Raw genomic sequence first — 27365 nt, forward strand, 5'->3', positions numbered from 1 at the left:
CTAATGGTTGGGCTCGTTGATCTTAGAGCATTTTTCCAACCTAAGGGATTCTGTGGCTCAATGTTCAGGAGCCTGTGTGCCCTGCAAGTGCATAAAACCTCTAAGGATAGAGCATTAAAATACCCCAACTTTGATAATTCTTGCTTTTACAATCCATCCTATGCTAAATTCCCTCAGCACAAACATACAAGCCCATGAGCTGCAAATTCATCACTTCAGCTTGCTGAAGACTAAGGAATCCAGGGATTGCTTGCATGCTGACTGGTTATATTACCTGGAGGCATAAAGAACTGGATCTGAAAAATCCTAGCTGAAAAGTGTTTGAGAGAAGATAAGCTGACTCTATATAGTGTATAGACTCTTATATTGCATCATATTTTTTATTTATATAGTAGCTGTATTTAGAATAATTAGATTGTGTTAATTTAGAAGCATAATTTGTGTAGGAGTGTTTGGATTCTGGCTAAGAAAAGATTCTCATGCAACAAAAAACTCCTGTGGAAAAGAAAGAAATAAATATAACTTATTTAGCTGAATTTGGTTTAGACTTTACTGTAAAGTTTGCAAAAGTTTCAATGTATTTCAGTGTTCTAGATTCCAGTTACTGGTCCTCTCCCCTGCCTTCCAAAAAGGGGAAGGAAGAAGGTTAAATACAGAGTAAATGCCAGTCCTCGAACAAAGCTGTGCTAATCCTTGTCCTTACAGCATCCCGTACATGCACACCCATTTCCTGTTGTTAATATTAAACACATTGAATATAACTTTCATTTCATTGTTCACTTCAGTGTTCCTTTTACATTGCATTGACCGGAAAACTCCAATCCATTACAAGAAGCAGTGCAGAAGCAGAGCTGTGGTGAGGGGAGGCCGCCAAGGGTATGGCATTTTTGCCAGCAGAGATGTAGTGACTCCTGGAAGTGCTTGAAAAGTGTGAAAGTCATCAGTGGCAGAGATGACCTCACCTCCATTGCAGTTTTTGCTGTGCTGTAACAGAGCAGAGTCTGTTTTTTCATTTGTTTGTTTTCTTTGGAATATCAGGAACAAGCAAATTCTGTTCCTAACACTAGTATCCAGGGCTCCTTCCAGCTGGATGTGTACAGGGTGGGGAGCTGGACTGTCCACGCTGTGCCTTATTCTGAGCTGCTTCAACACCAGCTGTGATTCCTGAGGCATAAGGCCATCAGCAGGCTTCGAGTGGGAAGGTAGAGGTGTAGAGATGTTCTCAGCTGGCTTAGGAGATACTGATTGCTTTTTAAAATTAAAAGAAAAAAAAATCATGTAATAATGCTGCTTTTTGTGCAGACATAATACACCCTTTGGAGTGTGGTTTAAAACTGGCCTGTAATGTTTGACTTTTTATTAAGTGTTTGATCAGTTTTCTCCTGTCCTTCCACATTAATCCCTTTTGATTTTATTTTTGCTCTACCTGATCTCTTCAAATAGTTTTTCTTTGGGTAGTTTTGTTTTTTAATTTAGTCTGATGCAGCTATTGTCCCTGATAAAAGTGTACCTACCATAAACTACATAAGGAGGAGCATAAAACCCAAAGCAGTGAATCCTTTTCGGCCTTTTTCTCAACAGTAAAAATGACTGTTAGCTCAATGGTATTCCCTTTTCTGTATTACTGCAAATTACAAAGGGATATGTATATACACTTTTTATATGCATGTGTATCTATTTTTTATATATGTGTGTGTACATGTGTATATATGCACTTCTAGTCAATTACATTAATTTAAATCACATAACTCCATTATTTACAAAGTTATGTTCTTCCAATTAGCAGCATTGAAGTATGTTCTGGAAAGACTATTTCAAAAAATACTTTCATATGAAAGCACTCTGAAATACAGACTAATTCAATGGTTTCTAATTTTTCTTTGTTTTGGACTTTTTGTTTTGGAGGCATGGGAAAAGTTTATTCCATTAGAATGGACTTCTGTATGAAAAAAAGGCTAGAAGTTGTTTAGTGTTTGATTTTGAAATGAGTCTGTGACTAAGGTCTAAAAGTATGATGTGCCTGTGCAAATACATTATCTTGAACTATTATTTATTTTGATGGCAGTCTGTGTGCAGACACATTTCTAAGCGTTTAGAGATAATTTAACAAAAGTCAGTGACTCTTTTGAAAAGTATTTTCTTTCTCATCACAGGATGGGTTTTGTCAAGCTATTTTTGTGCATCTTTGCATTTCATCTCCCAGGTGGTGAAGTATAAATCTGTAGTATTGATAATTAAAACCCTGTGATGGAGGCTGTGTTAATCCAGCCTTCCTTATAACAATGTCTCATTGCTATAATTCCTTTAATGAAATCATTACTTTAATATATAATTGGATATCTTACCTTATGATCTCCTGTGAGATAATTATGGAAAGCAATTTTTTCCTTCTATGTTAAGGCCAGGAAGTGTCCTGTCTCTGCAACTGTGGATATAGGCACAGCCTTTTGGGCAGTATCACAAACATTAGGATTCAAAATTATAATGCAAAAAGCTTTTTCAACCTAGAGGTACATGTTCAGAAGCAGGTAATGCACTACATGGTCAGTCAGAAAACATGGACATGTTTCTGATCAGAACATGTACTTGCTACTATTTTCATGCAGCTGTGTACCCATTTTTTAAGCTTTCTAAATTCTGTGCAATAGCAAAAGTTATCAAAGTGTTCCAAGCTTTCCTGTTTTCCCAGCAAGACAAAGAGCATCATAACATTTTTCAATTTAGTTTGGTTCATGTACATACAAATTCTAATAAAGAGATGCTCTGTGGTGAGACGGCATTTGCCCATTGCTCACAGCCCTGTGTGGAGTTATCACAGTGTTCAGCGTGTCACACAATGCTGCAGTGGCACATCCTCGTGTCAGAGTGTGCTGGGGATGGTGAGGGAGCAGGGCTGGACTGAGGACAGAGCTTGCCTTGCTGGGGACACTGCAGTGCTTCCTCACCCAGCTCTGCCAGAGGCTGCTACGCCCACCTGAGCTCCTGGGCTGCTTTGCCAAGAGGTTTATGTTGCTTTATGTGCTGTGTGAGTTAAAACATAAAATGGAGAGCAGCGATTAAGGGGTGATTTTGTGCAGATTCAGAGGCAGTTGCATTGTGCTATGACAGCTGAGACAGGACTTGTAACTCCTTTGGTGAAAAGATCTTCACAAAGAGCAGGGATTAATTTAATGAGCACCTTATGGTCCCTGCACAATATCCACTGCAATCTTTGCTTCTAATCCATTTATTATGGGCAAAGAAATTTATCTGTGATCTGGTAGCTCTATTATTGATTTTTTTTTATTTTTTTTTTTTTTTTTTTTTTTTTTTTTTTTTTTTTTTTTTTGCCATGGAGTTCTGCCTCACCCTTATACAATGGTAATAGCCCTTGAAACTCTCAGAAATATTAAATAATTAATCTTGCCCACAGTGGTTAATATTTAACAATTTCTATATGAAATTACTGGAGTTGCATAACTACTGAGACTAACTGAGAACATAAGGAGTATAATATTTGCAAGCTTCCATACAACATTTTATTCAGTAGCTTTTGTATTAAGTGTGTATTACTTTTCAGTAAGTAGAAGATCTAAAATAAAGTGAGGAATGATCCTTTGATTAGCACAGTGAAGTATGAGGTACAGTAAGAGATCTGTTTTCTGGAGGCTGTTCCAGACTTACTCAATATGTAATTGCTTTTCCTACACTCTACCCATCTTTTAATTTCATTGCTTTTGGTCTGTACGTCACAGTTGATACTGATTTGTTCCTCAGGAGTGTATTGATCTTTCGTTATATAACCAAAGAAGTTGTCTCTAATTAAGATGCAAGTTTTTTAATTCTTGCTGACTCCATTTTGGGTTATGCTTTACCTGAATAGCCTTGCCCTGGATGCCTGTCCTCATGGCCAGTGCTTTGCCATGATACCTCTGTGCTTTGGACCCAGACAGCCACTTTGAACGTAGCAGTTAGAAGCCCACACTTAGTTGTTGTGTAACTTTCCCTCTGCAGTGAAAAAAAACATGTCCTGCCTCATTCAAGTTCACTTTAATCCTGTAGCCTTGCCTAGTACAATTGTACTTCATATTATGTAATTTATAGTCTCAATCCACTTTAATTAGGGTTGGCTCATGTTGGAAGCTGTATTAATCTGTAGCCATGTAACTGCAGTAAGAATATTATCATTGGTTGTTTAACAAAGGAGCTGCCTATTTGTTGTGTTTGTGGTTATTTGTCACATCCATTAGCAGGGAAATCAAGTCTGAGATGTCAGACTTAAAGCAACACCATCCCAAGCTGTGAATGCAGTTGCATCCTCTCCATCCATGCACAAGAAGCATCAGTTTGTATAGACTCGGGTACACCAGATCCATCCACCATTTTAATGTATCCTTCTCTTGTAGAAAGCTGTATTCCAAATCCAGGTGCCCTTCATTTTTAAATAAGCTGTGTCCACTGTGTGGGAGGGCTGGTGCTTTTCAGCTTTATAATTTTTTTGTTGTGAAGTAAAGACTAGGTGTAGGCTTAAGTAGAATCAATACATGGTTTTTTGAGTACAACTAAAGGATGTATACATTTGGGTCACCAGAATTCTAATTAGGTTTGAAAAGCAGTCTGCAACATGTTCACAAGAATCTTAGGAGATGTTGCCCTCTGGGCAAAGTACTGACCTGACAGATCTCATCTCTGTTTTGTGTTTTTTCACAATAAATTCACGTTTGCTAACCCTAGAATAGTAATTCAGGTTAGTTTATCCTGTGAGGAAAATCAAGGCTTAGAAAAGATTGATACAGGATAAGCAAACATAGTCAATATTATTTCAGATGTTTCTGTTCACAGCTCAATGTGGTCTGGTCCAGAAATTTCTGTGTTCTAGTCAGTCCTTTAACTTGTTGCTAAAAAATGATACTGTAACAGTAAAGGGGATTTGATTGTGCTTAATCTGAGACTGAAGAATTATGTTTGATAAAACACTTCTCGCTGTGTAATGTGGTGACAGAATTCATGGTCCAGTTTCTGGATAATAATGATGTTAAAACACAGCTGTTGCTGACTGAAATTATTGTTTAAAAATGTATCAGAAGATATTTTGTGGAAAAAAAAGCAAAATTGTATTTAAATGAGTCAAAGATTGCTGAAAACCAGTGAGTAAACATAAAAGGTTTCAACACCAAGTGTTTAGTTTTAAAACAGTATGAAATCAAAACTTCTGGATTTTGTGATAAATATTGCTTATCTTTTTTCATTAAAGAAACAGTTCTCAGAAACCAATAGGCTTAACCTAGTAGATTTGAAGTTGTTTCACTGGCTTCATAAAAGCTAGGAGCATGGACACTGGGGGGAGACAATTTTTCTGGTGTGTTTTTATTTGGTTTGGTTTGGGTTTCTTTGTGTGGTTTTTTTGTTTTTGTTGTTGTTGGTTTGGGTTTTTTAATAACAAATACCTGCACTGTGTGTAGCTTCTGCCTTTTAGCTGAGCTTTGGGTGTCCCTTAAACTACGAAATCTCTATGGCGTCTGCCTGAGGTTTTTGGTCTCTAAATTGCTTATCTTTGACTTCTGTAAACTGGAAACTATATCCCTAGATATCCTTATGTGTGACTGCTTATTTCTGGTTGATAGTAGAAGACAACACAAATGGATAAATAAGAATCATGTATTCTGTGACTTCTCTTGTTTCCTGAATCTCCCTGGCCTGGTAGAAAACGCAGAGCTCTCTTAAATGACATTTCATGCTTATTGAAGTGCATCAAGATTAATCTTGTGGTGAACCTGTGAAATGACACGAGGCAGGGCTTGCCATTTGCAAATCCAACACCTGAATATAGAGCAGAATGCAACCACTGACATGGAGAGTGAAACCCTAACATTGACTAATGTAATTTCTGCAGTACATTTCACCTTTTGTCCTCACCTTTTATATTGACTGTTTGGGGATAGGACTTGATTGCTGAAGATTGCCTTTGAAAAATCTTAGGCTTTCAGGACAAAATATGAGTTTCTCTTCCCGACAGTCTCATTAGTCACAAAAATTCATATCAAGTGCTAAAGTACAGTCTCCAACATGGAATAATTACTTAGGCTTTTAGTTGGATCTAGGCTTCTTAATTGACGTGAACCTTCCTGAGCAGAAAAAGGAACAGAATTTAATTCACTATGTGCTAATAGGTAGGTTTTCAACTTGTGAAAAGAGAGTTTATATTCACATACATGGTGATTATAATGATGATGAGAGTAAATTAAATATATATACACATATATTTATGTGTATGACATCATGATGTGTACTCGTTTTGGGATCAAGCCAGCAGGAGTTGGTACTGTTCATCAAAACTGAGTATTCTTTTCATTTTGCTTTATAGAAAAAACGGAAACAGAGCACTCAAGATGAAGATACAATCAGTATCTGCAGCCTGGATACGAGTGTGAGTAATTTAATTTTCTTTTTTGCCCTCCCTCTCAACCCCCTAAAACAAAAATATGGCTATTAGGAGTGTTCTGAAATAAGCCTGTTCCATTTTTTCAGTTGTGTTGCTTTCATACATAGCATGAATAACTTGTTATGAAAAAAAAAATGTTCGTTATATTACTGCTCTCATCTTCTGTATTGAACCTTTAAAAGAAAAATGAAGTCATAATGACAGTTTATTGTAAAGCACTGAATCTCTTATTAGTAAATAATTTACATGATCAAAGGGCTTTGTGAATGCAGGATTTAAATACAGACCTTTTGTACAGTTGAGTGAGTGTATGAGAAGTTCCATTTCAGTTGTCAGTGGTGGCTAATGCAAGCTGTAAGAACCAAACTCTTTCTGTTGATTATGGTGGATGTTGAATCAAAGTATTAATCAGGGTAATTATGCAGTAAACTGCAATGTGTGTTGTTTTTCCTGTAAACTTGTGGCATAAGGGTACACCTGAAGTTATCATTTCAAATCCATGGAACTAAAATAGAGGTAGAAAATTTTGCCATTCCTTCTGTTTAGTGTTTTCATCAATATTTGCAGTGTTCTGTTTACAGTCAGCTGTTGAACCAGTTTTCCTTTTCACTAGACCTCTCACGTAGTACAGACAGAAAAAAATAATGGAAAAAATAGAAAATAAACATTGCTTGTTTTAACAGTTTTATTTATTAGCAAGTGTCAAACCTAGTGTTGTGGTTTCTTTAATGATCAGATGTTCATTTTGGTTTGAAGTTCCTTGAAGCATTAATTACATTTAAGGGCTCACCTGCCTGGATGGCTGCAGACAAATGCAAGCTCTTGCAGGCACTTCAAGTGAGCTGGGTAGAATCCAGCACTATTCTGGAAATCAGAACCCCACAGTAGCCTGACCTTGTCTGTGAGCTAATACTTTAATGTTGGTTAATCCCCTCAGACCTTACATTGGGCCCAACTTCAAAGGAATTGTTATTCCTTTAAAGGAGTTTTAAAGGAGTTGTTTTTCAGGGAAAATTGGAAATAGTTGACTATTTATTATTATTTTGGAAAAAGTGATTGTTTTTTGATGCTTAACTCTGATCTGGGAAGGAAAATGCTGGGTTTAATTATTTTCATGTTTCTCAAAAAAGTGTGTATTTTATTCTTCTATGATTAAGGAAATTAGGTAAAATTCTCCTGTGTAGAATCTGTTATACTGCTGTATACATATTTGGCTGAATATAGCTTCTCCTTTGGCTAATAGCTAAAGATTTAAATACTGCTTGAACGGAATAGTTTCTGCTAATAGAAGAAACCCTCCTGGAGGAGGGTGATCTAATGTGATCTTACCTCTGAGTTAGCCCCACAGAAATACAGGCAGAGAACTGAGCAAAGTGAGGTTTGTGGTTTACTGATGAGCAATAGATACAGCAATAATAATAGTGATGTCCTTCATTTGCAGTTATTAAATGCCACTTAAAAGTTATAAAATATTTTTTCTTGCTAGTATTTTTCTATGTAACCATTATTATTGGCAAGACAAACGTGAATCAGAGAAGGGATAAAGTAATTCACTAAATGTTGATGTATAAGACAATGATTAATAAAACTACTGAATTTGGATTTTCATTAAAAGATTTGTAAATGCCTACTTTTGAGGCATCTTGTCAATAAAGTGTGTGAAGGGCGGTTAAGAAAACTATTCCCACTGTCATCAATGCAGACCTTCACTATTTAAATGCATGCTGGAATCTGTATTAGAAAGTAGGAGTGAGAAATGAATGGGTGAAGAAGTTTGAATCTTTCCTTACAGTGCTTCAGAATCACTCAGGTCAGCAGGGTGGGGAATATCCCATGAGGATATGAAGGGTATGCATTTTATCTTGAAGAATGATCAGTTTATTTAAATATACAATTTATATAAATACTAGTTGATTTAATTTTTTTTTTCTTTGCTTGATATAACTTCAAGCCTGTCACCCCTTTTTTCCTGTTATCAGGAAGTGCTGATTGATTTATGCTGTACAGGCTATATTGTTTCTTGTGTCTTTGAAACTTACTTTGCCCTGAATTCTTTTACATTGCAATATTGCAAGTTGCTGTTCAGCATGTGATACACACTGTGCCCTCACCACTGGTAGGACTTGCTGTTAAGGCCAGTTTGCCTATGGCTGTGACAGGAGACTTAAACTGTCATGGTATGACTGACTTGGAGGGGGTAGATGCCTTTGGTTAAGAAAAGGAGACAGCCATGTGAATTCAGAACAACACCCTCAGGTTTTTTAACCTCAGGTGATTGCTCAAGTGTGCCCACCAAAACTTGGTGCTGTTGACATTAAAATAAGTTGGGCAGGAAGAGTTTACATTTTCTCATGGCTTGTGTTCCTGCCCATTAGATTATCATCCCCCCAAGTAAAGGAGGGCTATTACCTTTGTAAGCCTCCTGGACATGGCAAATAAACTTGTATTTTTCCTTTCACATCATATTTTCGTTATGATTAATGGTAAAGACAGTGCTGAGGATGCAACTAGACTGGATACCAAGTGTCTCATGTGATTAGAAAATATCGGAGGGTCTTCTAATTGCAATGTGAAATGTTGTAGCACAAAAGGGATGGCTGGAATCCAGCAGTCCATGGCCGAATACTTACCTGTGGAGGTATTTTGTTCTCTGTGTGTGCTTAAATGCTATCTGTATTGAGTAGAGATGTGTCATTTTGGGTTTTGATTTAAGAGAGCCATAGCTGACATTGTAGGTAATTCAATATTTCTGTTACAAGGCAGAGAATTGCCTGTCTTTTCTTCTCATGTTTGTGATGGCAAATATCAAAAAGAAGGAAAATGTCAAAAATAATCAACTCATACCTCCTAGAAACCAGCTGTGGTGATGTTATGCAAGGACTCTTTTCTTTTCTCTGTTGTTCTCCACTCCTCACATACACACTAACTTACTCCCAAAAATAGAGAGGGGACTCAAGAAAGGGGTGAGGAGAAGTGTCTAGAATAATTAAAAGTTTGGAACTCTTTCTGTTTAAAATAACAGTCAAATATACTGGAACTTATATGAACAGAAATCAAATATCCTGGGAACAAATTGGCACATTACTATTTCTATGAGAAATGGTCTGTGTAAGGTTATTTCTTCTCTTGGGATTAAGGGCACAAATTAAAGCTATTTGTAGGTTCCTACCAAAGGAAAAGCGATGCCGTTTCACCTACCACACAGTGGCACAATTCTGGCACATGGTGGTGTGGATACCAGAGGTTTTGCAGGAGTTTGAAAAACAAATGGGGTAAATTAATGGAAGAAAAACCAGTCAAGAGTTATTAGACTGAGTGAAGCCATCCATCTGAGGAAGCCCTTAAAGTTGCATATTTCTGAGTCTGGGAGAGCAAACTGCATTTCTGTCACTAGGTGTTTACTCTGCTTTCACATACTTCCCTGGACAGCTTTTTTTCACTATTGCTGAGGAAATGGTGCTGGCCTGAGACCCATCCTTAGCCTGCCATGGCCATTCTCAGGAGACTTTGAATGCAATGCCTTCTTTTCTTACAAGCAATGACAGTTTTGTAATTACTTCAGGAGGGCTCTGTGTTTAATTGGAATCTTCAGATTATATTATGATGTAAATAATGTTCAGACTCCTTTGTATAGTAACTCTCTTACGCCCTTGAAAAGATGTGCCAAATTGTTTATATGTATATCTTCAATGAATGCATTTATTTTCCAGGCCTAAGAATATGAAAATTTGAATGCATGTGTTCTCTACTGTGAATTTAGATTTTCACTGGGATAATGATAGGTCATTAAATTTTTACAGATGATAAATCTTTCGAGCTGTGTATTGAAATTGGTTATTTTTTATTAAATATTTTATTTTAAAATTCTAATTATTTAACAAATCAGTATATTAGTCTCTCCTGTGCACTGTCTACTTTGCATGAGATGAATGACTCCTGGTCTGGTCAGTTAAAAAGCTCATGATGCATTCACTCTACACTGGTTTCACAGGCATCATCTTAGGGATGTGCCTCTTTCTTGTGCTTGGCAATGGGAAGATCTGGCCATCTTTACTCTCTAACTATTCCAGTTTGTGTAAATTTATCTGGAGGATACCTTTGTCCAGGAGAGGGTGAGGGGTAGCAACAAAAGAGGATATTAACTATTTAATGACTAGATTGCTTCATACCTTGGAAAGCAACATCCATATGGATCTCCTGCCAATTACATCATCATCTGCCTACAATCCTTTTACAAAAATAGATTTAAACTTTTTTTCTATGACTGACCATTGCCAGACATACCTGTCTTTTCCAAGGGAATAAGTCATACTGACAGAATTTCCTTTCACAGGAAACACTGCTTGGAGCTCTGCTGACTCAGGACAAGGACTGGTAACCTGAGCATGTTAAATGATCTTTGTGTTTGTTTAGTGATCTGGACTGGCACTGATGCTTCAGGAGTTGATAAACTGGCTTATTAAACCAGCTGGTTGGACTTGGCTCATTTTATTGCCAGCTTAAAGAAGTGGGTTTGCAAATCTCCTCAGTGTCAAATAGTTTGTGATAACTTGTGACAGATGTGGCCAGCAGACTGTGAGGACTGAGTGCATGAACATACAAGGCCACAGCAACTGGAAGTTCATTTAAAGGGAAATTTGTGTAATATCTGACATGGCTTTGTTCATTTTGGCCTCCACTGGGAGGCTTAACTCAGTCAATGGACTTCAGTCTGTCCAGTTAACTGGACAATGGTACTTCATGCTTGTGCCCTTAAAATGGTGATAGCTTCTCAATCTGTGTATGCATTATTTACACACATTATGTAATTAACCTGGTTTACATAAACTTCAGATTTTATTGGTATCCCTTCAAAGGCTGGGGAATCTGGGCAGGTAAACTGAGACAGCTTTAAAGATCATAGAGGACAAAGTACTTTTTTGTATTTAAAACATCCCTATGAGCTCTGCTCTGTATTCCTCCTGTGGCAAATATTCCTTCCTTAGTTAAATTATGAGCAGCTTCTGGATTATTTCTGTCTGTGCTTTTGCTCCTTGTTGTTGCTGTGACTTTTGTTCTTTCCTCATAACTCAGCCTTGAAATGCAGTTCTTCATTTAGTGGTTCTTCTTCATTAGCAACCTTCTCGTGAGGCTGGTGCAGCACGGAGGGTTGTGCTCCTTACTCAGGCACAGGCGGTTGGTTCTTATCTTTATTCCATAGCTATTAAATATAGATAATACATCACACTGAGTAAAGTGGTGGTTATCTGGATCACTGTTATCTGGAGATTATTGCACAGAGCACTCAGCAAGGTACTTAACAGCAATGCATTTTTAATTGCTATTACAAGAGGAGTAACTGCATACATGAAAACTTGTGATGGTGATGATACAACGTGCCTCATATGTCTGAACTCTTTAAAATCACAAGTAACTCAGGAGATATCCAGAACAAAAAGCTGGCAAAACCTAATACAAAACTTGGACTTTTCAGAATAAAATTGTACTTGAGCAAAATTTCATCCAAAAAAAGAATCAGGGCAATGGTATGCAGTTCTCTTCTGCAATTGGTTGTATACAGTTTTATTGTAAATTCATGGAAGTTGCTGCTGTTGTAATATTGAGAAGGAACATACAGCAAATATATGATGAACTAGGCATGTAAAACAGTTTCATAAAGAAGGTAAAATTTCAGAAGAGCTATTAATTTTTGTTATATAAAACAGATATCATTACTGAAAAATAAGCTATGCCAAATAGTCACTTATTGTTGAGTGAACTGGAAATGCCTTAGTGCTCATCTGTCTACTTACAAGTTAATAAAATATATCCCAGTATAAAATACAAACAAAAAAGTACCCAGACTTAAGCTACATGTGCATACACTAGACCAGAGTTCATTAATTTTGATTGCTTTTAGTGCAAAGTGATAATTTATTATGTATTTAATAGTCAATATAGCTGAAACATTATTTGACCTAATTAAACTTAATTATAAATTCAATTTTACTTGATTGCTAAGGTATGGCAAGCTAGCTTTATAAGCTTAGATAGGATTACTTCCACATCAACCTCTCAGAGTCAAGATAATTAAAATATATATTTTAATATTGTATCCAGGTCTTTTATTTCTATAAACTGTGGTCTGTTGCATGTTTGCAGTATAAAAGGTCTTCAGCTTGCCCAGTAAGATGTATACAATATGTCTGAATTATTCATAACCTTTGAATATTGCTGTGCAGCAGGGTGGTCAGTGCTCATCTGGATTCAGACTTCATTATACAGTGACTATTCTTAATCAGTTATTAATCCCTCATATGATTGTCATAGTCTACACCCTGCCTGCTGCTGGCATTATTTGGAATAATGTTCTGTATTTTAAGACTCTGTTTTGTTATTCTCTTGCTATTTCTCATCAGATAAGGCCTGCAAGTGCTCTATTGGAAAAATGTGTAAATTGCTGATCAGGCTGCATTTTTCCCCCTCTGCATTCTGGTACGATCTCAGAGCTCCTGTGTAGTTACACAATTGCTCTCTATTTATGTGAGCAACTTCTCAGAATCTGACTAGTTGTTCCAGTAGATCTTATGGATTGTTTTGGTGGGGATAGCAAATGCATGATGAACTTCGACATCTTCAGTGCAAATCTGCCTGTAAAAATATTCCAAACCTTTGGAAACACACAGCAAACATTCTTGAAACATGCTTGGGAACTGAGTAAGAAAATGTATGTCTTGTATGTATTCACCTGGTTTCTAGAAATTAAAGCTGGTCTATAGATGCCTTAAATGAAGTGTGATCATTAAAACTATCTTTTTTTAAATACTCAAACTATAGCAGTATCTTACTGTGACTTGCTGGTATCTATTTGTCTGCTCCTATTTAAATTAATGTGCAAGGCATTATTTGATACAGCATCATGAATTTGTTGTACATGCTATTTCCTTTGCTTTGAGATTATTTATTTATACAATTCTTTCCATTCTGCAGTCTCTGAAAGGGGAGGAAATCCACAAAATGGTTTTGTTGGGGAACTTGTTGGTTCCTAGAAAATTATTTTTCTTCAATTTTTATGAGGCATGCTCAGTGTTCCTGTTCTGAAACTGAAATATGTAGAACTGTGGAGCAAGAAAAATGTGATAAAACCCAAAACTGATGGTTTTCAGACCCTGCAAAGCTATCCCTTATACTTTTGCCATGGGGTTTAGTTGTTGATCAAATCTTAAGTTATGATAAAATCGTGGGAACTGTGGAAGACTTATGATACAAATCTGGGAACAGGTTATACCAATTCTTAGATGGGGTCTGTTTTGATGAGGTGCTGATTTTTTTCTTCCCTTGGCTGTACTGACCAAAGAGAAGAAAAGGAGCTAAGGTTTTGCTTCCAGATCAGAAAGGTTTCATCAAAAACATCCACTCAGTTTATGGACATAGTTCTCAACAGCAGCAAATTACCTCAGTGAGAAATATATGAAACAAAAGATGACTTTATCTTCACAAATATGAAGATTTTGTCATTCATATGATGTTTGCATGTAACACTGTGCATCTTTTTTGATTCAGTCAAAAGTTGTGTACATAGGTTTGTGTTCTATTTCAAAGAATTGCTTTGTATAGTAATAGCAGTGCAATTTATGATACTCTACCATAACAGAAAACTGGCAATTGAAGTTTGAATTCAGTTTAAATTACTTTTGGATTACAACAGGCTTGACATTTTCTTCTTTTCCACATGGCATATGGGGAGCATTTGTGAACTGAAATTAGCCAGATGTTATTGGCAGCTATGGAGTTGGGTATCTATTAAGCAATGCATGTGGTGGTTGGTTTGATGAAGATTTGAAGAGGAGGTTTTCATAATGAAATTGAATCAAGCAATGAGTTACTGTAATTTGGTTTATTTAGAGGTCAAACTAAAAACCAATATTAGTTCTATAGAGATAAATATTGTATAATGCCATACATTTTCTAAAATTAAGTTTTATACATCATTATTGGTAACTGTATTTTATATTGAATTTATAATATGGACTGTGCGGACAAAATTTGTAAGAAAAATGAAGGAACCAGGTAAGCAATGTGCTCTTTGTGGCCTGGAGCCGAACAGTTGAGGTTTTTCAAGTTATGTTGAGCTTTTGACTGATGCAGTCTACCTATATTTATTCTATGGAAGAGGGAAAGGATGACCCATTCACCCTCAAATGGTTTCTAATGGGAGTGTTTGACATAGTCCAGTGCTTATTGAAGTCTCGAGTGGGAGCCAAGTCAGGATTTCATTGAATTAGCCTGGCTGTATAGTTAAAGTCCATACATTTCTGCAATGCCAGTTACATTTTGGCTGTGCCTTTAGAAGTGACCAACTGTAATGGAAATTAAGTTTGTACATAAATACACCAGGATGCCGCTGTACATCATAGCCTTAGGACAGGCCTTGTCCTAAGGGGCATTGTCCCATCCATCTCCTGGTGGCTGAATTAAATGATAATGAAATTATTCATTACAGATAGTTTTGCATGGTCTTTTTTCAGAAGCCTCTACTACTCCTGCAAGCAATCCAGCCTAAAGCTTCTCTGTCTATTGTTAACAAGGTTTCCTAGCCACTAACCAGTTTAAGGCACTGTCTTATGTGTGAGCATTCAGGTTCAGTATAAAATCCCTGAACAGGTATGGGCAGGGGATGCTATACTGTACTTTTTACTGTAGCCAGGACCTACAGCTAACCAGTTCTTTCAGACGATGCCTTTTCCTTAGGCAGGTCAGAGGTGGTAATTTTGTTTCAGCTAGTGTGAAGTTAAAGTAATTTTTTCAATATGTTGAGGTGATTTTCATTAAAAAATAGATAATATCTGCCTCTATCTTTTGAAGAAACCTCTTATACTAGGCTTTGCGTTTTTTAAAACAAGCTGCATCTTAGCTGGAAAATCATTACCAAATAATTTCCTCAGCAAGAGCTTAGCCATAAGGAAAACAAAGACAAGCTTACTGTTAAAATTTTTTTACTAGGTACTTCCTAATTTTAGCTGGTGAAAGTAGTTTTTAAAAAAAAAGAGATAAGAAGTTTCACTCAGTGAAATACAGTTTCACCACTGTATTTGTGGTTACATGGTCTATTTGGCTTGTTTTTATTCCCTCACAAGCATTAAATTTTCTGTGTACCCTTCAGTGGATCATTGGACTTCTCTCTTGATCAGATCCTTATCTGAAAAATGCAACAAATGTGTGTTTGTTTTCCTAACCTGCCTTGAGACCTAAGTGCAGAAATTCCCAGAGGAGTGTTCTGTACTACCAGTGCTGGACCTGCAATTGGAAGGTACATCCCAATGCAAGCTGTCAGCCAAGGCCACTCCAGTGCAGAACATAAGGGAGACATAAGCAGGTGAATCTTATAACAGAGAAGTGTAACTTGGTTTGTCATAAAAGTTTCATACTTTACTCTGGGGTAATCTTAGAACGCTGTGGTAATGCCACAATAATCCTAGAAAAATTATCTCTGCATAGCAGTGGTTTTTCAATTAATTTGGTAGCCTTTAGGTCCTCTTATCTCTTAGCCAAAAAAAAAAATTATTGTTTTTTTTCTATCATTCCGTTATCACTGTAAATCTGGAATCAGGACAGCTGCTGGCTCTGTTGTGCACCTGCACCGTGTTCACTTTCTGTGGTGTGGAAAGTGGCCAGGAGGGGAAAGCCCCCGGCAAACAGAAACTTAACAAATGTTTCTAAATGCTCTAAGAATATTTTACAAAATAATTAATAAGTTATTTTTTACAAATGTATGAATGTGTGTTTGTCAAGAGAATATTAGCATGTCACCTCTACTGCTGATGAAAAAAAAACTGCAGAAAAAAGAGAGCTAAAACTTGCAGAGTAATGCTTTTGGGGGTTAAGATATACCCAATAACATACAGAAGGCTGAACAAGAGTATTTCGTAAAGTCATCCCACCTGGATGAGGACAGAACATCTCTAGTGATAACTTATGAAATATTTACATTTATTTGAACTTCTTCTTTTACATGACTGCAAAAATTAGTCAGAAAAAAAATTTAAAAATTGCTGTAAACTTGCAAGGTTCATTCACACATTTCTGCATTTGCAGGATAAAATGTCAATCTGCTGCTATATTAGAGGACATTTCATTTACTTCCTCTATACTCTTTTCTGTTTTATCTGCTAAATCAGCCATTAGTTGGATTAAAACGTCTACATTTTAATTGATCTGTTAATTCTTAAGGCAATGTTTATAAAAATCTAGCTGATATTTTTTACCACTTTTCTTAAAGAAACCAATACTGAAAGGATTTGACTTTGTCTTGGGAAATGTTCAGACTTTCATCTATTATTTTTGTACATAAAATAGATTATTTAACCTGTGTATATTTGCTTTGTACTTGTGGTAGAGGTTGCTCTTTGAGTTTTGTTTGCCTCTAAGAGCTTAATTCCTTCACATAGAGGAGGCATCAACTTGATTTATCTCAGTAATCTGGCTTCTTTAATGAACATTTGATAGAATTGAGAACCAAACCACAATCTTTTTTAAGCTCTCCTTTCTAGCATGCAGGCAGTTTAGCTGCCAGAGATATTCTTTTGCATTACTTAGAACTTTATGCCATGTTTTTTTAAAGGTAGTGATGAATTCATTAATCTGCATAGAATTGTCAAAGATGCTGAAGCATTTAATTTACAAATTTGACTGTAGATAACTTAATACGTTTAAATATCTGTTGCTGTGTGCTTAATAGTTCTACTCAGTTTTAACTCACTGTGAGAATATAATTGACTTTGATTTGGTTTTCTAAAAATGTTATTCAGAAGAGAGTAACAGTCCACTCATCTGACTTTCTGTTGATTTAAAACACTTTATGAATTCTTGTATATTTCATCTTAAAACTCATAATTTGAGATTTTTCCCTTCCAAATTACCTTACTGTACTGAATCATGTTTGTAAAGAAATGTAAATTTGTATTCCTTCTGCTCAGAACTTGATCTTAATGTATGCAGGGCTCTTACCTGGTGAGGCATCGTACAGCCTGAATGACTTATCTACTTGATAAAGTAAAGCAAAGCATATTTATGATGGTTTAATTTTACAGTTCTGTGGGCAAATAACTGATTATTAAAGCTTTGAATAATTCATTTTAGGTAACACAAGAAAGCGTTACGTTACACCTGCTGGTGTAGCTGGTGGCTGTGTAGGGACCCTGGTAAATACAGAGAGTGTCCAGAGCACTGTTAAGGCTAAAGTTCTAATTCTGTGGGTTTGTTTTTCAGTGTTTGAGGTGAGTTGTTCAATGAAATGTAAAAACTGGCTGTGTGTTATTTGGCCTTTAATGGATCCTCAATCTTTCAAGAGATCTCACTGGCTTTGTTGTAGCTTTGAATTATGAGACAGGCAGTTGCAAGTTAGGATAGTTGAGGCTTAAATAGATAAGTTTGGTCAAAGTCTTTTGTGTTCTTGTCATAACAGTTACTCTTCTGCAAAGGTTAGTGACCTTTCAAAGTAAGTGAAACTAATTGTACACTTCGAAAACTTCAGTAATGAACGAAACAAATGTAAGCCCTTAGCTGGAGGGGGAGAAGCTGGCAGTAAATATCTTCCTCCTGTACAATTAATGGAATTTCTTCCAGAAACTATTGATTTCATCTAAGGAGTAGGAAACCAGATTGTGTGAAAATATTAACAAAGACAAGTTGCAAGTTTGAATAGGCATATGGTCTTATTTATTGCTTATAGATGTCTTTGTATCAGCTCTTTCATCTTCTAAATCAGGTATTTTTTGTCTAATTTATATCTATTGTTGGATCCAGAGGTGCTCAGGTAATGTTTATGTGATGAGATGTTAACAGGATGAGACTTTGAAAGTGGCAAACTGTGTGAACTGGGTTTGTCATGAGAGCAAAAGCATTTTTAGAGAGTCTACACAAGTATTTGTTATAGTATTTACTAATTAACCATTAATTAAAGTTCTGAAAGTATAGGTAGTACAGAGTAGTTGGATGAAGTGTTTCTCACCTCTTATATGAAAGCTCTATAGTTGCTCCTTAATTAAGACAAATGAGTCAACTTTGAGGTGTAAAGCTGAGAGCTGTCAGAGCATTGTTGTGTTGGAATATGTTGTTTGCATTATGTTATTTCTGGGAGATTTCTTGTTTTATGTCCTGGTGTTTCTTGCTTACAGCATGTTAGTTGTGCTTCTTTTGGAGCTTTTTTTCTTTTGTACCATTCACTTAGAATAGCACAGTGACTTCCTGCACTCTGTATGAAATGTGCTCTGAATTCAAGCAGTGTGAGTGTTTTGATGTTTGAAGACATTTTTGCTTTTAGACTAGAATCTCTTGTCTGAATAAGCAGCTTTTTATGCCCTTTTCTGCTTACATGAAGTTTTTAACACTTATGATAAGGATAATGAACTTGTTGCCCATCTCTGTGTGGAATTGGCCAAGAAAGTGATATGGAGGCTGGTTTGACATTGCCTGAGGTTTATTCTGTTTGTGGTTACAGAATATATTTCTCATGAACTTCATGTATCACCTATTCTCTGGCTTGGTTTTCCTGCTTATAAAATGCTGATGAGCCTATTTTTCCTTAGTGGTACTCAGAAAATTTAGTCATCAAACTTAGAGGAATATGGAAATATTACTGAAATGGAAACTACTATTTGTGTATTCATTTATTATGTAATTGAGCTTGGTGTGGCTGCAGAATTTCAGGACCTGCTGTGGTTGAGACAGTCTTTTGATGCTGTATGCATAAATGCAGTGAAAGCAGTGCCAGGAAGTACTCCAGTATAAATTTGTTAAAATCAGTTTACTGCATGAAGTCAATGCAATGGTCTTCTCTCATATAGTAAGTAGAAAAAGAAAAAAAAAAAAAAAGCCCTTGGAGCACAGCTAAATGTACTGATGTCTGCCAGGATACTTTCTAGCCAGCACTTGTATCAAATTCTCACTTGAACTCTTTTGCAGACAGGCTTTAAAAATGTAATTTACAGAAGTTCCAAAATACACTACCTGGTCAGAGACAACTATTATTTATTGCTCATTTGTTGCCATTGTCGTTGATCATTCCTCTGCCTTGTTTTTTTTAAATTCAGTGATTTTTCTAAATGGAATATCAGGTCATGGGTAGGATTAGGTGCCTAATTGGCAGCTTTTGCCAAACTGCTCAGGAAGTTAAGGTAGTTTGTCTCAGGAAAAAATAGTTTCCTTTGTGGCAACCTGGCAGAGAGACTTTTTCTTTCCTGTGTCTGGGGATATGACGTGACGATATGAATGAATGTTTCCTTCCATCAAATGAGATGTCTTGTTTCCAAAGTAATTTCTTTAGCAGCAATAATAGAACTATACTCTTATTCTTACTGTTGTCATCTTCTAGTGGTTTTTATTTACATTAGCAGAAAATATACATAGTGTCAACATATTAATAATTTTCACCCATTAGTTAAGCAGCAATGTATCTCTTGTTGGATGTATTTTCTCACATTTGTCACTTCTTAGTGCTCTTTAAAAATAAATTGCACTTTAGTAGGCTTTAAATTTCACTGAAGTAGGCTAAAAACCCTCTGCAAGTGAGAGATATGGCTTAGTACATCTCATAAAGTAGTTCTTAACATTAAGCAGACTAAAAAGTTGTAAATATACAAGTGCTGGATGGATTTACTGGTAAAGCTCTCATCTTCTAGTTTTGTTTTAGTGACTTCAGTTTAAGAAGCAAAGAATTGATGCATTCAGCAGTGTTCAGGTTTTTTTCTTGGAACTTGATGTGTGAGATCATTCCAAAAGGTAAACCTATATGCAAGTGGCAAAGGGAGAGTTGATAAAGCCTTTCTGAAACAGCTGGTATGGTATATGTAGGTACAGCTACACTGGTAATGAAGCTATGACAGATTTCATTTTGCCTTGCATCACTTTCCACTTCTGAAAAGTAACTCCAAAAAAAACCTGTTGAAATTTCCCAGTGGGTAAAGAAAAAGGAAATGGAAGAAGGAACAAATTGTTAGTGGCAACATTACATCTTTTGTCTGTTAAAGGATCATCAGAAGGGCTGAAATGTTATAGCTCTTCCATGTGGAAGCTTCTATATGGAACAAGTAGGTCTTATGCTTGGGGATTACAACAGCTAATGAAGGAACACTTTATTGTTCTCAGATTACTGTCATTTCCTGATATGGAAAAAGTCTGAGCCAGCCAAGCTTGCACTTGTGAATTTGGAATGGCATCACCTGAAAACTGCTTGAATGGCTTCTTTCTCCTTTATAGAATTAATAAATACTTGAATTGTTGCCTATGTATAGCAAAACCGAATCAACAGCAACGCAGTGAAGCTGCAAATGGGTGCAGGTTCCCCTGTGAGTGGCAGTCACTGGCATTCTTAGGTTCTGGTAGGTATTTATGTGATGGAGTTGTAAATTTACAAAAGCCATTTGTGCTGATTTATTTAGGTGCATCATTTGTAAAGGCATCAGCTGCTGCTTTGCAAATACTCTGTCAGAGCAGCTAAAGCAGAAGCCAGTACTAAAAATATGCACGTAAGATCTGCTGTTACTTAATAACAAAAATAAATGGAAGGAAATGCTCCAAAAATAACTGGGGATTTTCTTTTTCTCTATACACCTCCAAAGATTGTTCTTTAAAATACAGAAGTTAAATATCTGCCTCATCTAAGGGAAGGTGTTTGTGCTGAGCACTAAGAGCTGATCAAGAAGAAAGGTTACAGAAATTACATTCCTGTCATGAGTTGATGAATCCATGGAGTTGACACATTCCTGACGCTGGCTTTCCAGCTGATTTAGTAGTTGAAATGCTGATACAGTGTACTGAGAGGTTCCAGCTGAGACTACTTGGAACAACCACAGGAATCATATGGCTTTAGACAGAATATTTAAAATAATTTGGAGACAAAAAAAAAATTAAAATGGCAAAGGCTATTGTTTATTAGGTGAGATAACAATTCTCACTGTACTTGCTTGTTCAGGTAATAGCTTAGCAACAGACTGAGACCCTGATGGCACTGGTGACTGCCAAAAGCACCCTCGTGTCTTTGTTAATTGGCATTTGCCTCTTCTGTTTTACCTCTCCATGTTTTTTTTTTTTTATTTTAACAATAAAAGAGTATTAAAGCAAGCAGCAGCGTTTTTTGATACTGCTTTCCGTGCTTAATTGCATGCTGCATTCAAGTGTATGCTGGTTCCAGTTCATTAATTGATTCCAGGCTGCCAATTACAGGAGGCAGCTGAAACACAAACCTCTTCTCCGTGCTGACACCTCCCCTCCCCCTGCAGGTGTGACAGCTAAAGCCCTGCGTGACTCACTTCAACAGGAAGAAGTACAACTTTGAGATTTAATTAAGACAAGGTGTCTTTGAAGTTTCTTTCCCATCCCCCTCCTCCTCCTGTTGTTTCCTGATACATTTTTGGGGCCAACTTTAGCAAATTTAGGAAGGAACAGGTTTGAAAAAAAGATACATGCTTCCTGAAAAAGAACCATTAGAAACTTCCAGCCAGTTTAAAAACAAGACATAATCCTCACCCTATAAAAACTGAATACAGTGGGAAACTGTGGTCTTAGGTGTTGGAGTTCATTCACATATGGAAAAAATATTTAACAAAATGATCATATAAGAATCCTAAAAACTATGATCAGCTGTTTTATTTTGGGTTTTGTTTTGTTTTGTTTTGTTGTTTTTTTTTTTTTTTTTTTTTTTTTCAATGTGAACTGTTCAATGCTTTGTGAGTATTGGTCACCTTGCAAATACAGCTACTACAGTTAATAAAAACTGTAAAAAAGCTGTCCTGAATGATTATGAATGACAGACAACACTGTCTCAGAGATCACCTTAATGATTCTTGTGGCCACCTGGAAGAAAAAAATTATAAAAAGTTCCTAATTACAAGCCTGAAGTTTTTGGTAAGCACACCACTTGCTTAATATTGTTGTCCATGATTCCTAAAACTTGAGGATTACTGGTACAAAATCTTTGTAACTTTTCTTTGCAAAGAACATCTGATTCCTGAGCCAAATTGTCAATTTTGTCATGGGTACCATGACAAAACTGGATTTGTGCTATATGCTTCTGTAAGGTTAGAGAGAGGTTGAGAAGTACTGAACAGTATTTCTGATGTCATTTTTCAGCATGGTGTTTGGTGGCACTTTCCTCTTGAGTTGGTTAGGAAGTCATAGTGAAAGCTACTCATCTCCTAATACCAGAGACAGAATCAGGTTTAAAGATTTCCATCTTTCTATTTTTTCTTTTTGCAAGGAATATCTCTTTTTGTAGTAATTTGTTAATTGGGTTTATCTCTGTTACAGTTATTTTTGAAAATTTGCAATATCTCACTCAAAACTGCTTTCTCATAAGCTGAACACAAGTGAAAAAATAGGCTAATAGGATTTTTGATTGTCTTGAACCTTGCAGAGGATGGGGGGGATATTACAATTCTGACAGAAATGCTGGGTCAGAAGCTGATTGATTTAGAGATTTTGCTGCTCAAATGCTGCAGATGTTGAGAAAGAATGTGAGGACAAGGCAATGATTAAAAAAAAAATCCAGACCTGTACACAACAAACAAAGCAACCTTCTTTCCTCAAGCTATTGCATATTGGGGAAATGGAATCTGAATCAAAACTCTACTGTAGATACACTGTAGGTATGTAAATGTATAATTCAGGAGAAAAAAATAGGTGCTAGTAGGGTAGGTAGCAATTGTAAAACAAGTGCAAGGCATTGGACTGTGCCTTCCATAAGATCTGTTGCCCAGTTATTGTATCTTTCCCATATGTGCAAGTAATATCAGACTGATGATTTAGTTTCATAGAGCTCAGGGAGGCTGCTTGTGTTCAAAAAGGTCTTTGTAGCTTCTTATTTCAGCTGTTTGGCTTATTCATGTGATGTGGTTAATATATCCTGCAATAACACGTTTTAATGCACATCTGCTGTTAGATAGCATGTACTGAAACAAATGGCACTTCTTGAGCTAACAAAATAGGTGAATTCTTACTGTGGGAAAACTGCAATCATTTGGATAGATATCCTTTATTTTAATAAAAATACCAGATCTAGAGGAAGCAATTAGGAACAGAAGCAGGTAGTCTCTAAGTGTTTGTACAAAAACAAACCCACCAAATTTCCAGAGAACAGTATGTAATAACATACCTGTGTTTCTACTGCAGATATGAGGTGCATTCCAATCTTTATTGTGCAGTTATGCTTTTATGAAGCTGTCCTTTCAGCCTTCCAGTTTGGATTCATCAGTGTAATAGCTGGACACTAGGGTTTCATAGGACTTAACCCTTTTTCTTTGTGGATTATCATTGCAACTCTCCTAGGTAGTCTTGAATACCCAATCTGTGCTCTCTTCCTGGGCCCTGTTCTGTTTTAGGGAGGAATGGAGTAGTGAATTCAAGGGGAGCTGGCAGAGCACACTGAGAACACCTGTACCATGTGTGACAATGTGAAGTACAACACAAGGATTAACATTTTTCCTTTTGCTTTTTTGCAACGTGTTCATATGCCAGCAGTCTGCTCACTTTTTTGTCCCACTTGTTTGCTACTTGGTTTGTACTTTTCATTATTTAACTGTCATAACCAGAATAAGATAAATATACAGGCAGTGAAATGTTATCATGTTTCTAATGGATAATTATTAATCAAAATCAAAATGAAGGTCCTGTATCCTGCAGCTTGGAAAAACATGGGCTTTACTCCCATTACACATTTTACTTCCCTTTTCCTCTTTAAACTTTTATAGGTGACAAAATATTGTTGCTTCAATCAAAATCAGCAGTTCTGGATGGTTAAAAGTTTGTTTTCTGTTTTCTGATTACAGAAAATGTTTTTTTGTTAAAGTGCTTGCAAGCTCATATCCTACAGCTAATTTAGTTACTCAGAAGTGTTATGAAACCTTGTTCTCTTCTCGAGTAGAACTTGTACATGAATTCATGGTCTGAGAACTGAAGAGTGAAATAAGATTCCTTCAGAGAGAGTTGTTTGTTTTTTTTTTTTTAAATTCAAGATCACTTGCACGTCTACTTAAACTGCTACTTGTGTGTGGGGTTGAAGGTCATGCTAAGTAAAAGGACTGTCTCTGAGAATTTCATGCTGGGCAGTGTTGTGTGTGGGTTGCTAGTAGGGTATTCATGGTACAGAGCCTTCAACACTAAATTTGTTCTACCCATCAGTTACAGAATGCATATTGCCACACATAAAATTCAGATACAAGAATTAATTTAATGTGACAGTGCCTTCTCTTCTAAAATTCTTCTGCTGTCTTCTTGAATGGCATCAAACTCACCTGAGAAGTAGGGCCTTTTATATACCCTGTGTTTAATATTGTATATTATTTGCCATTTTCCTAGGTAATCACTTTGATTGTTCTGTACTCCTCTTTGCATTGCTCTAATGACTTCTATTGTGCATCAAACAGAAACTACAAAGGCTTTTGAAAGGATAGATTAATTATTTCTCCCAATCCGACAAACCCCACAAACCTGCCATTCAGGTTGTTCACTCCTGTTCCTGTTTGGTCTGGAATAATAACCTTCATTCTCAACTTGATTTTTTTTTTCCTTTTAATCTGTGTGCTTTTCTCCTACTATACATCCCCATGTTATCAGAAGAATCCTTCCCAAAAGTTACATGTTGGTCAGAACAAATTTGCTGGCTGTTGATGTTGTTAAGCTCTGAGAGCAGTGCCTTGCATTATAAGTATATGGCTTCTCTGTTCCCTTACTATGTTCTCTGTATAACATGCATTCTTAGAACAAAGTAATTGTAGGGCTGTGGCTGATATTTAAGTCTCCTCATGGTGTTCTGTAGTCATTTATATTTACTAGGGGAGGGTTTTATTAAGAGTTCATGTTTTTGCAGGGATTTGAAGATACAATATTTGATATCCATAAAATTTAATCCAATCCAAATCATATAATAAAATCAGAGTGTTTGCTAAAACATCTTGCTTTTGTTTTCAGTCAATTGCTGTGTTTTCAAGATTATTAGATACAAGAAGTATGTTCTGATGCAGTTTTGAGTTTTTGTAGCTTTTAAAGTAGTAAACAATATTTTTCTGTGATGGTTGGAATTACTCTGAGAGATATTTTCCCAGCTATTGACTCTCTGTTATCTTGGGAACTAAACTGACTGTGATCATTAGGCACCTGTCCAAAATCCATAGCTGAACATGAATGGAAGTGGAACACTTGTGGTGTGTTGCGGTTGCAGATTCGATTATGAAGATCACATAAAAGCAGGATGAACTTGATCAGTGCCAGACAGCACTTTGTGGTTAACAACTTGACCAGAGAGGAGATAGCCTTCAGAAATTACAGCTGGCTTTCTTAAATCAGGAAAGTATTGAGGAAAACTGTATCTTACTTATATTTCTATGTCAATTAAAACTTCTTATAGTGACTTCTGTACCATGGGATGGGATTACATCATTATATTTACACTTGGGAAAACAGTTATTTTGTAACTTTAAATAAAACTTTTTTATTCCTGGCAATGGTTTCTCCATTGCCTAATCCTTGATAATGGGATATGAACAAAGAAGTTCTGTCCTAGTGTAAGTTGTCTTTTTGAAGATGTTATGTCCCATTTCAGCTGTCTTTTAGAGATTAGTCATATTGTTACTTCATGCCACATCATTTTTAAGGATACAGGTCTACAGCACAGTTGTACTGGGAGTAGAGTAGTTCTATCAGTTATTGAAGCATTACCAGTTTTTGCAAGGACACTTCTTTTTGAAGCTATAACATGGTTTTCCTCCCTGCTCTTAGGGGGGAGGATGTGGGTAACAGAAAGATGGTTTGGTTTCTTGTGCTCATTTTTGTCTGATGTGTTTGTACAGAAGGGCTGAGCATATGAGAATTGAACAACATTTCTAAAGATATTAATAGATGACTACAGTGGAATATTGTAATTTGCATCATCACTGTAACAATCTGGATTGTGGGGCATTGAGTGATCCAGGGAACTCTGTTCAGCGCCAACTGTGGAGGTTTTCTGCACTGGGTGGTCAGTCGTAGTGCAAAGAAAAGAAAGGTGAAAAAAAGACCTCTCAGGCTCAAGGCTGCTTCACTGTAGTGGAGATATCAGACTCCTGTTTCTGTTTGTAAAGCACTTAGTAGTATCACTGTTTTGCTTGACTTTCACCACTTTCCCATGGGTGTCTTGTAATCTTTGTCCAACAATTTTATTTGTTTAATTTTGGGTTTAGAAACACTGTTGGCACATCCTTGGCTATGGTCTAGAAAAGGGTACATGAATTGTAATTTTCATGCTTCTGATTTAATTTCCTAAAATTGTTAGATTTTCATAAGGCACATTATCTCTAAACTTCTAGTGTTGCACGATAATCTTAATTTGCAAATTTTAATTTTCTGAATACCTTTTGCAATTAGTGTATTGTGGTGGGCTGTGCTGGGTTAACAGCTGGATGTGATGATCTTAAAGGTCTTTTCCAACCTTAATTCTGTTGCTCAGGAGAACATGAAATCAGTCTCAAGGTTTGTGTTCTAAATTTTTATTCAAGAAGCACAAATGTCCTCATTTTAAGATAGTCAAATTGGCAAAAATGACTGACTTAGATGAGTAACAGTGCACAGTCGTTATGGAAATTAATAGGTGGGTTTGTTTTTAAAGGTAAATAAATAAATAAGGCCTCTGATCCAAATCTCTCATCCAGAAAAATGAAATGATGAGAGTATTCTTTGGGTATGACTTCATGAAACAAACTGAGCTAACAGTTTAGAGCTACTAGGAGGAGAAAAAGCAGCCTTTCCCCTGTCCGGTCCTTATTTGTTCCTGAGAGCTTTTTCACCATTTATCTTCAATGAGTTCTGGTGCTTTTTTCATGCCACAGTAACTTGTTCAGCTCACAAAAACAGCAGATGAGATCTGGCAAAAGAAAGTATTTTTTGGTTTTTGGCCTGCTCACTTACCTGTGCAAGGAGATGAATGTTAAAGCTGCAA

The 27365-nt window shown here is 36.4% G+C and overlaps 1 protein-coding gene across 5 annotated transcripts in view; it reads left to right on the top strand.

Annotated features, from left to right (window-relative positions):
• Positions 1–27365, top strand: part of ARHGEF3 (Rho guanine nucleotide exchange factor 3) — a gene marked incomplete at its 5' end in the record, with an annotated part of 107906 nt that overhangs the window by 50671 nt on the left and 29870 nt on the right. For all 5 annotated transcript variants that reach the window (XM_083869373.1, XM_083869375.1, XM_083869376.1 and 2 more), the window contains one exon: positions 6344–6406. In XM_083869373.1, coding sequence (XP_083725499.1) covers positions 6344–6406 — 63 coding nt within the window. The remainder of the gene's footprint in view (positions 1–6343; positions 6407–27365) is intronic.

The sequence above is a fragment of the Zosterops lateralis genome (assembly GCF_965231275.1).
Source record: "Zosterops lateralis genome assembly, chromosome: 11".
Taxonomy (NCBI): domain Eukaryota; kingdom Metazoa; phylum Chordata; class Aves; order Passeriformes; family Zosteropidae; genus Zosterops; species Zosterops lateralis.